Source organism: Nilaparvata lugens, chromosome 3 (assembly GCF_014356525.2).
Source record: "Nilaparvata lugens isolate BPH chromosome 3, ASM1435652v1, whole genome shotgun sequence".
NCBI classification, from domain to species: domain Eukaryota; kingdom Metazoa; phylum Arthropoda; class Insecta; order Hemiptera; family Delphacidae; genus Nilaparvata; species Nilaparvata lugens.
Window position 1 is genome coordinate 54,730,490 of NC_052506.1, and position 12,162 is coordinate 54,742,651.

General features: G+C 35.3%; 1 protein-coding gene across 1 annotated transcript in view; it reads right to left on the bottom strand.

Annotated features, from left to right (window-relative positions):
* Positions 1–665: 665 nt before the first annotated feature.
* Positions 666–12,162, bottom strand: part of LOC111061937 (dedicator of cytokinesis protein 9) — a 109,642-nt gene continuing 98,145 nt past the window's right edge. Inside the window, exon 39 of the mRNA XM_039424058.1 lies at positions 666–2,861. Within this exon, the coding sequence (XP_039279992.1) occupies positions 2,624–2,861 (238 nt within the window). The 3' untranslated portion in view covers positions 666–2,623. The remainder of the gene's footprint in view (positions 2,862–12,162) is intronic.

Below are 12,162 nucleotides of genomic sequence, written 5' to 3' on the forward strand. Positions count from 1 at the left end.
ACAAGTGCTTAAAAACATCGTAGAACCAATAAATAGGCAAACATAAATGCAAAATAAATAGAGATAAGTTTGGTGACAATGATAATAAAGCAATAAGTTATATAAATAATATATATTTAAATTTTTTAAAAAATCAAAAAATGCACAACCATCTTGTGAATAATATTGAAAAATAGGTTTTACAGGAAAATAATATATTGAATCTTTGTTGTTAGACAAAATATAAAACTTCCCTCAATACATGTATAAAAGGAAAAAGCTTACAACCTAAAATTCTTAATAAGGTCTATTAATTGCAAGTAATTGTAATGAGAATGGAACTGGCAAGTGAATTTTGTGACTATTATTTTTTGTAAATACTTGCTTACTTGTCAAGATAGAAAATACCACACTATTTTGACAGTGAGGTAAACAATAATTTAATTCTTAATGTAAGCAACATAGTAACCGTTTAACTGCATAAATAATATACAATTATTTTGATGATATATCAAGATATCTAAGCTTATAATTGTTAAATTAATGTCAAAATTGTTGTCAATAATTTCATATAAGTAGGTTATTTATTCAATAATTAAAGTGTGTAAAAAGAAGAGTTTTTTTGTAAAAACGTTGCTCAAACCAATCTACTGATAGTAAGTATGAATCGTTGAACAAAAATGATATGGCACATATCATCTGGTAGAGCTAGCAATATCATCATGAAGATTATACTCTTAGAATATTTCCAAAGATTTTTTTCCACAACTAATACACTCATGTAAAATATGGTATTATCTTAGTCTCTAGTAATGCATGAGGTAGATAAACCTTTTCCAGTAAAGAACCTCACTTTCTGTTTCATCTGTTGTGAAGAAGGATCACAGCCATATATATATAAAATACATTTACTTCTAAATAACAAGTATGAGACCTGGGTTGGAATACTGTAAGTAATATTGTATTCTAGTACACTTCATGATATTATATGAGCACTTATGTCATGTTTTCAAGAGTAGTACATATACCCAGAAATACAAAAATGACAATTTGAAAAGGAATTTTGTCTTTTTAAAATTTTTACATGAATCCAAACTATTTCTCAAGAAATATGGACTCTATAAATCAAAGCGTTAAAGATGAAATATGATGATGATGTCTCTGGTTGATATTAAATGATCAAACTGACAGCTTTCACAAAACTCAGACTACCTTGAAATAATAAGGATTTGAAAATACAACTGGATTGCTCTTCAATGTAATAAAGAAAACTGCGTATAGTAGTCCCTATAATAAAGTGAATAAAGACAACTAGATAAGTCAAACATGATTTAGTAAAGTATTTGATAGTAAAGCTTTTTTGATAAAAATATTACAATTCAAGATCATTATTATATAAAAACAGATTTGGAATCTATAACAGACAAGGAGCTTATATTTGAGGCAAGATTTGTGCTATTAGTCAAATATTTATTTAGTTGGTCATTTTTAGATACGTTTTCTTATACCAATTCAGATCTTTCAAATCTTTCTCGGAGAATTGGTTATCTGTTGAGAATCATATCGCACTGTTTTTTATTGTCTAAAAAGTGCGGATGTCACTGTACAAGAGTCAAGTCAAAAGACTATACGTACTCTTACCAACTCTTACCACATAAAACTACAGTAACAACGACTTTGGAGCTAGGCTACCTTTCAGATATTATAATAGCTACCAGTCTAAAAATACCTGTGAACGAAGAAATAATTGTGTGAGAAGGCAAAGGAATATGATTGGAGATTCAAGTTCAAGCACCATCCATCTAACCATGACATGTACAGTAGTCTCTTCCAGTAAAGCAAGTTTACTAATTCTGCGCTATTTAGCAATTTACCACTTACAAATCAACTTCAAGTAAACTGCAAAAGGAAGGGTCTTTCAATACCAAATAACAAAACAATATTGAAAACCTTTTTACATTTCCCTTAATTAATTTAGCTTATAGCCAAAAAAGGAGTTTAGTTCAGTTACCTTGAATTTAGTTATCCTATATACCTCAACTTATCAAGTTATCAGGTAACAGAAGCCATAATATTTAGAATTGCCACATTAATGTGAGTTGTCAGGTTCCAGGACTCCACAATATTACAATTCCCAGATTAATTGACTTCACATTACTAGAATTACTGGCTCCCTCGGATTCCTTAGATTAAAGGTGGGTTCCCACATATCAATCAGTATCCATGCCCGGTTCAGAAAAAAATATCTTTCTCAAAGTTCTGATGTGACTATTACAGTCGAAATAATATTTTCACTGAATTGGACATGGAAACTGTTATTGAACGTGGGAATACAGCTTCATTAAGCTGCGTACAGACTTGAGCGCCACGAAAACGCGCATTTCACTTTTCATCAGCTGAAAAGTGTAATATCTTTATCTGTACAGAAACAGTAAGGTACAGGAGTATAATAAGCGTAGCATCAGCTGATGAAAAGTGAAATGCGCGTGTTTTGGCGCTCAAATCTGTACGCACCTTAAAACAAACCATTCATTACTGTACTAGAATTAACTTGAGTCTTTCCTGACAAAATTGGTTCTCATTATGTGAGTGTAGGTTAGCAGCACAGACAGGTCCTGCACCAGTTTGTGGAAGTAGGCAGAGCTTAGGCAGTGCTTGAGCTGGTAGCACTGGCACCCGAAATGGCGGAGAAGAGTGCCTGACTGTTGCGCTTAAATGAGCCAGCCTCACTGTCCGGCCAGAGTGGCTCACTCAGCAGCACAGACAAGTCCTGCACCAGTTTGTGGAAATTGGCCTTGAGTGCCGCCTGGTACTCCACCTGGTCACTGCGCACTACCTGACTGTTCAGCTGCAGCGCCGCGTAGCACACACGCACGAACTCTCTATACAACAATGAAAAACAATCTTAGATTACACTTTGACGTGTCTTATACTGCAGGAGTGTTGCAGTTTCATATGAGTAAGGAAAGGAAATTAGAGTAACAACATTTCGCCACATGTTTGAAACTGCATAGCTAAGGACCGGTTGCACAAAAGCCTGTTGAATTTTAATAATGATTAAATGTCACGAGAACCAATTAGAAAAGGCGTTTCCAGAAATAAATCTTCTCTGATTGGTCATGGTATTTCATCACGATTGAAATTTAAGAGGCTTTTGTGCAACCAAAGCTAAGTTTATTTGTTTCATTTATCCACACAATCTCAAAAACAAATAAATGATGGGGAGAAAATCGACAGGATTAAACCTAAAAGTATTTCTCTTCCGATTTATATATTTGATATAGTCTAAATGAACTTAGTTATCACTTCATGTTCATCAAGATTATGTTGAAACTTGAGGTTTCCGTTTATTTGATCACAGCCGACGACCAAGTAAGAATACAATTGATTGTTATTAAAGGGTTCTCCTTCATAAATTGGCAGGCTACAAAAGAAGAATGGAAAATTTTATTTATTCAACACAGCAAAACAAAAACATCATGCAGTTGAACATCGTCACTAAAATCTAACATTAATACACATTATGAATCTACAAACTAATCAAATACTAAAATCGATATTAATACATATTATATAATTTATGTGAATTCAATGTGAATGCAACGAAATACAATATTAATTTAACAGAGTCAACACGATGTATCATTCATCACATGATGAAACACACTACCTAAAAAACTAATCAAGATATAGACTCTTCTATACGCTGTACAGTGCCTTGGATATGAGAAGACTGTACAGTTCTCGCTTAAATTTATTTATGCATCGGGTGTGCATCGGCATGTGTCTTATGTTCGGAAATGTTGGTGTGTGTGAAAATAATGAGTTTGTACATGTAAAGTGATGGCAGTGTTAGAATGTTCAAGTCCACAAAAGCCTCCCTACACGAATCATTGAACCCAAGACCAGCCAGGTAGCAGATTGCTCTTTTTTGAAGTTTGAATACCCTTTGGAAGTGTATATTTGGACAACCACCCCACAACTCAATACCATATGCTTCAAACCATTCTGGAACCGGATAAAGGTACTAATTTCACCATATTTCTTAATACAAATAAGCCTTTACTTAATCTATTTATTAATTTTTCGACGTGCAAATCCCATGCAAGTTTTGAATCTATCTCTAGACCGAGTAGATTAACAGAATCTGTATTTTCAACAGGATCACAGCCAATGTATATCTTGGGCTCTATATGGCTATCTATGTCTAGGGCTGAAATTTATGAGTTTACTGAGAGGGAAAGAGAATTGAAATATTGAGCTAAACTGTTGGATAATAGATTAATTTTTTTTCACAAGTCCCTCTAAACTAAAATCGGAAAAATTAAGGAGGTGTCATCTGCGTATAATGTGATCTTATTTTGTGGTTGTGGAACTGCAAATGAAATATCATTTATCATTCCTGATATGATTTTAACTAGATTTGATGTCACTAATTCTTTATCACTAGGGATGGAAACATACTGATAACGATCAGTTAGGTATGACTCTACCAGTTTATTTCCTGTACCGCTTATCCCTAGACCAATCAACTTTTTCAAAAGTATCTTGTGGTTCATGCAGTCAAAAGCTTTGGAAAGATCAAGCATGACACCTGTTGTGTAGTTACCTCCTTCTAACTCATGTATCACACCTTTGAAAAATTCTATAAGGGTAGACTTATGTTTTACAAAACCATGTTGATGTGGAGATATAAGATCATTCTCCTTCAAGTATGCTGCCAGTAGTATGAGGATTATTGTTTCAAATATTTTTTAAAGAGCTGTCAATATTGATATGGGTCTGTAATTGTTCATGTCCAGTCTGTCCCCATCCTTGAAAAGTGGAAATACTTTGGCTATTTTTAAAAGATCTGGAAAAATTCCACATTCAAACATAGAGTTAATCATACTAACCAGTGGATCTATTGCTCTCCTGCACTGCTTCAGAACCTTAACAGAGACATCATCATAACCTACACTACATTTCGACTTGAGATTATTGATTATTTACAATATTTCATCTTCATTTTTGGGATGTAGAACAAATTTATTTGATGATGTCTCAGAGCAATTGATTTCGTATTCTTCACCTGGGTTCCCATGAGACTCATTCAAGACAGTACCAACTCTTTTAGCAACAGATGCAGAAAAATTGTTGAATTCAGAAGCGATCTCTTGATGGTCAGTGATATGTATATCTCCAATATCAAGAGTTATTTTTTAAATTTTTCTATTGGAACTTTTCCATCTAAATTGATTGATTTGCTTCCAGCTGGATTTAGATTTGTCTGTTGCATTCTTTATTTTGTTACCATAGAAATCTTTTTTGCATCAATTACTAATAATTGGTCATAGTGTTTTCTTAACTTTGTTTATGAGTACAATGTCGAAGTCAGCGACTGAGTGTGCCCTACATTTTGCGATTTTCAGTAAAATTCTTATTTGTTGAATTTCTTTTGTCATCCAATTTTGTTTAATCTTCCTAGTCTTAGATAAAGTTTTGGTTACTAAGGGACAATGCTTATTATATAAGTAAAGGAAAATATCATGAAAAGCCTCATACTTTTTATTTGTATCTCCCAAATTGAAATTAAAATATGAATTCCAGTATACACCAGCCAAAGATGCCTCCAAACTGTTTATATTATTCGTACTGCAACTCCGAAAAGTAGCAGTTGCACTGTCTGAAACTCCTGCTTTGCGGGAACGTTTCCCCAATGACAATTCAATACACTGAGCGGTATGGTCGGAAAGCCATGAATTTATAACATCCACATTTATCTTTGTTAATGTATCATTAGTAATTATGTTGTCAATTGCTGCACTACTATGAGCAGTTATTCTAGTAGGAACCTTTACATTATAAATTAAATCAAATTGCTTCATTATGCAGAGGAAGGCCCTACGTTGAAGGGAGTCCAACAGAGAATCAATATTAAAGTCACCTGCACAAATAAACTTGATTTCCATGTTCATCAATAAATTCTCAAAAACATTGGTTAAATTACTGAAAAAAAATATTATTTATAGAACGGTGAGTTTTGCGGCCGGTAAACACCGAGCAGAATATATGTTTTCTTTTTTAAATTGAATCTACAACAGGCCAGTTCAATGCAACCCTCAGTACAGTACTCAGCAACATTAACTTTCAGAATACTCAATGGTTTCTGACTAATATTATGATAGATAGAAACCCATCCCATATTCTTATTTTTTCTGCAATAACTGTCAATAAGGCGCATATTATACAGAGTAGTACAACTCAGCTCACTATCCCTTGACCATGATCCCTTAGACCATGCCTGGTTAAAATAAGAAAATCTGGCTTCTCCAAATCAATGAATATTTCTAACCTATCCAATTTATTGTACAGTGATCTTATATTCTGGTGTATAAATTTCAATTTCTCAGACTCCGACTCAGTATTTGTTTGTGCAGACATTTCCTCATCACTCCCTATATCCAGCCGACATTGATCAGTATCAATATTGGCTAAATTGTCTAGTTTTTTAATGGTATTGGCTCACCTACAACAGTATCCACCTTTTCATAGAGCTCATTAAATATCTTAGCTGTAATGTAGTGCTTCCCTAGCCTATTTAAATGGTGCCCATGACGGGTATGGAAACGCTTTCCAAGTCCACTCAACTCCAAAACTGTCACATTGCTAAAATTATCGCAAATTTTTCGCAGCTCAACATTTGCCCACGCCACTGATTTATTCACGCACGACCAGCTGGGGAGATCATGCCTATGAGGAATATCAAAGACAAAGACTCTTGTGTGTCGCATTTCTAAAAATTTCCTACGTAGTACTGTTATGAATGATTTGGCCTCATTTTTTGCAATATCATTACCCCCTGCCGGAAAAACTGGCTAACCCCAGTGTTCTACGTACATCAGCCATTGCACTATGCCTTTCCACTGCAGAATATGCTGCCCCAGTTTGGGCAAACTATGCCAGACATGTTGATACGGCGGTCAATGAGACTGGGAGAATAATTTCAGGCTGTCTCAAGCCCACACCCATTGGTAAAATTTTCCCAATCATAGGAATAGCACCACCACCCATTCGCAGAACTGTTGCAGCAGAAGTGGAACGGAAGAAGCAAATCAGCGACCCAAGACATCCTCTGTTTCACCATCAACCAACGGCAACAAGGCTCAAGTCAAGAAGGAGTTTCATCCAGTCAACAGTACCTCTTACCACAACACCTGAACAACGAAGGTTGGATCTATGGCAGGAGGAACTGCAAAATCCGCTCCTGGAACTGAAAGAAAGTGCTAGCTGTGGTAGTGAACTCCCTTTCACAACTTGGAAGTCTTTAAACCGACTACGCACAGGAGTCACAAGGTGCAAATCAAATCTACTACGCTGGGGTTACATTCAGGACGATGCTGCCTGCGACTGCGGCCTGGAACAAAACTACACTCACCTATTGCAGTGCGAGTTGCTTGACACAAACTGCTCTCATGACGACCTCCTCCAAAGCAACGACAAAGCCCTCCAGGTGGCTAAATTTTGGGAGCGAAATATATAGAAAAATAGAAGACTGGTGATCCTGGACACGGAAAGTAAGTAAGTAGTAATCTGCAATATTGGAAATTCATTTTACCCTTATTACGTGTGCTGTGTGAGCGAACATGTTCATTAAGAGCTGTTTCTGGTTATTTCTTTAAAGAGTAAGCAGCAATTTCAAAGATTTAAAGATTGATGACAGTCTTAATATTTAATTTTATGAATATAGGCTTACAGTGATGCAAGGGACCTAAAGCATTGATAATTCTAACAACTTTCTTTTGCAACCTCAATATCTCTGCAACCCTCGGAGAATTTCCCCATACAAGAAGACAGTATTTAATAAGGGACTGAAAAAACGCAAAGTAAGCCATTCTCAAACTATGTGGAGACACATTGCTTCAGACGTCCAATGAGATAGATGACTCTTGAAAGCCTAGCTTTTAAATAATCGATGTGTTTTCCCCAGGTCAGTTGATGATCTATGTGTACCCCTAAAAATTTAACATTATTTACAATATCCTGTTGAGTATATTCAATATCATATGGTCTCAGACTAAATATAACATTTTCAGTCTTATTAGCATTTAAAAGATATCCATTTGCTCTGAACCAGGCTCCTGCTTCATCAAGTGAGTTATTAACAACATTTGAGAGCTTAGCCATAGCCATATTATTAGAGACATTCAAAAAGGTAGTATCATCCGCATATAATACTGCTCTGCTCAAAACATTGTGAGGCAAATCATTGATACTTATAAGGAATAATAGAGGTCCCAGAGGACGGATCCTTGAGGTATGCCATACTTCACGAAAATTACATCAGACCACTCTCCATTGACGCAGACGGTCTGCTTTCTATTCTTCAGGTAAGACTCAAATAGTGTTAGAGAAACTCCCCGAAAACCGTAATAATGAAGTTTCTCTATCAAGTCACCATGGTCGACGCAGTCAAATGCTTTGCTTAAGTCACAGAATGTAACCTGTGCATAAGACCTATTTTAAAATGCCTGCAAAATATCATGGACTAAACCCTCAACTGCATCAACAGTTGCTTTGCCTTTTCTAAAGCCGAATTGAACTCCTGATAATAAGTTATTTTCTTCCAAAAATACAACAAATTGCTCACATATTATTATTTCAATAAGTTTAGAAAGAACAGGCACCAATGACACAGGACGATAGCTCTCTGGTTTATCTTTAGACCCCTTTTTGAAAATAGGGCACACCTTTGTTATTTTAAGTTCCTCAGGGAATTTCCCCTCTTGCAATATTCTGTTTATGCATGCGGTCAGTGGTTGCACAATGTGAGGTATTATTTTTTTCAAAAAATTGTTCGACATGTTATAATAATCATAGCTGTAAGAGTTATTCAACTGTTTTCCTGCCTTTAAAACATCAATTATTGTGACAGGTCTCCACTCGAAACACCTATTTAGCCTAACATTAACTATATTAATACAATCTTTTACTGATATATCAGGTTTGACAATCTCTCTTTTAACCCTATCAACGGACTCAACACAGTAACTGTTGAATGAATTTGGGGATATCAGTGGTTCAACGCCTTTTGATATATTACAACCTTTTTTATGAGAGCCCATTCAGTCTTACATTTATTATTGCTAGATTCGATAAGTTTACTATTATAAGTAACTTTGGCATTAGTCACCTCTCTGATATAGACTTTTTCAATGCAGTCGACTGGTTCTTAATTTCAACACTGCCTGTGCTTTTATGTAATAAATGAAGTGAAATTATCCTATCCTTTTCCTTGGCTAAATCCTGAGTATACCAATTTTTTTCCTTTTTACTTTGTTTATGATTCTACAAGGCTTAAAAACCAAGAAAACATGTATTATATTGATCAAGATCATGAAAAAGAAGCTGAACATTGCCATTGCATCACAAAAGTGATGATGTGATAACATACTCCAATCAGTAAATCTCAACTTTTCAATAAGTCGTGGAAAGCTTCTCTCTGGGAAAGCATGTTTGAAACTACTTCTAGTAAGATTACTCGGCTCACTTATCAGAGTTATATTAGATATCTTAGGTTTTACTAATCTTACAACTAAACCATCATGGTCTGTGAACGGAAAGTCCTTTACTACCCTACTCTTTGCACGATCAGTATGACAATTAACAAAAATATTACCTAGACAGCTATCACATCTGGTAGGCTGTGAGTTCAAACAATAACAGTTGAATTCTCTAAGTAAATTGAGGAACTCTAAGACTGTTTTCTTTGAGGTCAAAATATCGAAATCAGCATTGAGATAACCCCCGGCTATTACAGTGTAATCTTCCCATTTAGATAAGTGGCTAAGGAGATTCTCAAGAGCACTCAAGAATTCATATGGGTTATATCCCGGAGAGTGATACATGCAGACTACAATAATTTTAAATTTGTCTACTATTACAGCCGAAGCCTCAAATATAAATTCTGAGGTGAAATCACTTATATCCACGGCTCTAGTTTCAATGTCATTAGCTACAAAAATAGCAGTCCCACCCCTAATGTGATTTGTTCTGCAGATGTTGGCAGCACAATAAAAATTATCGGAGAGAGAATAGATCAATTCATCGTGACATAACCAATGTTCTGTTAGGCACAAAAATAAGATAGGAGCCTCTGCGCCACTATTAAAACTTGAAATGTAGCCGTCTAAATGTAATGATTTTCTGCTCAATCCCTGAATATTGAGGAATAAAAATCCGAGCAGAGGGTGTATATCTAAATTTCTATTATCATTCACAGTGTTTTGTTTAAAAAAAGGATAGAGAACTGTCTAAAAAATCTAAGGATTGATGGGAAGACAAGTAAGATTTCTCTGAAAGGACAGTGCCATTAGGGATCTGATTCAAGAGATCTGCAGGAGAACTGGTTGGATTGGGTGTGATAGGGTAGGAACCCAGATAGTGAATAGCGGGATGTTCAGGCAAATGAGGGATCCGCAGCTCATCCGTTGTAGCCCCGCCACCAGTAGTCGCCGATAGATCAATGTCACCCACACCAATCCTCGCAGTATTCTGCATGGCAAATACTTGAAAGTTCTTGGCTAGTTTCAGTTTTCGGCGACGATTGAGATGCAGACCGTGCCTTGTTAAGTGGGATCGCTGGAGGAAATCGTTGACGTCCAAAAAGGAAAGCAGCAGACCGCCCTCATATTCACTCACCACTCTCGATAGATAAGAGTTGGAGTGGAGTATGTTTTCATTTAGGCTAAGGTTGTCATATCTGTACGGTACGCTGCATACAACGATTTTAGATCTCAGCTGAGATTTTAAAAGAGCGTTTATTCCTTGGAGTACAGTTAACTGATGAGGTTCGTCTACATGGAAGTCGTTTGTGCCAGCCAATATAACAATAACATCATCCTTGGTGAAATCCTTAACAAAATCCATGCCATCTTGGATATGTTTTAATTTGGCGCCAGGTTTAGTATAAAAAAAGGTTTCAAAGCTGTCATACAGATGCTGCAGGTATTTACTCAAATGTTTTTTTTCCTTGGCTATCCGCTAGAATTGTCATTCTCCTTTTTTTCAGTTTGAGTTGTTTCAGTAATGGGGTTTTTATCATGAGACGTCTTGGGCAACGCTATAGGTCTGTGAACTTGAGCCTTGACCGAAAGTTTGACCATCACAATTATCACCCTTATTCTGCATAAGAATATCGACTATTTTCCTTCCTTGACTATCCATAAAGAGTTTAATACGCCTTTGGAGACTCTTGTTTATTGGCTCGGACAACTTAGGAATACTGCGACAATCATATCGAAAATAAAAATTTGAAATAGAAGTGTGATCAGATTTTTTACCTACTTTCTCTAAATTTTGTGGTTGGAAAATAGTTTGATCACTTTCTATCAATTTACAGTGTAATTCATCATAGAGCATTCTATATCTATTTGTTTCATTTTTTCATTAAATACATCATTTCTTAGAGCCCGATTTTCTGCCTCTAAAGCCTCAATCGAGATTGTCAAAGACCCAATACGCTCAGTTAAGCTCTTAATATTATCTTTCAAGTTCTGATTTATCACATCTAGTTTGTCTAAATTAACATATTTTTAAATAAAAATATCACTCCATAATTCTGTATTTACACTTTCTTTAGTTAAAAGATGAAACTTCTCTTCCATAGTCTTCAATTTGTTCTCCAGTTTCGCAATATATCTCCTGTTGTGTTCATTATTATCTGGTTTATCACAGTTCCTTAGCAGCATATGCATGATTTTTTTAATAGAATATACTGATGTGTTGTGAGTGAATAGTATAGAAGCAACTTGAGCTCGTTTTGTCCATACTTCCAGATCGGTAAATGTAGGCAATGTGAGTAGGTTTTCATCGACAAATTCATAGTCAGTTCCGAGTATTCTCGAAATAATTGTATCTGTTATTGAAATCAGGTAAATACCACAATCCACTGAATTATTTTGCTGCGGAGTCAATTTAGGCAACAGAGGTATATCATCATTTGTATCAACACGAATATATTTGATCAATTTTATTGTCACTATAGACGCATCTTTAAAATTGTGGTTTCCAATCGAATCAAAATAAAAGTATTTACTTAGAGCCCGCACGTAAACAACAAGACTCAAATGGCAACCTTCTTCTTTCAATTCCGTACTTTTTGCTCCATTTATTGGAATAAATATGTATTTTTTTATAACTAAT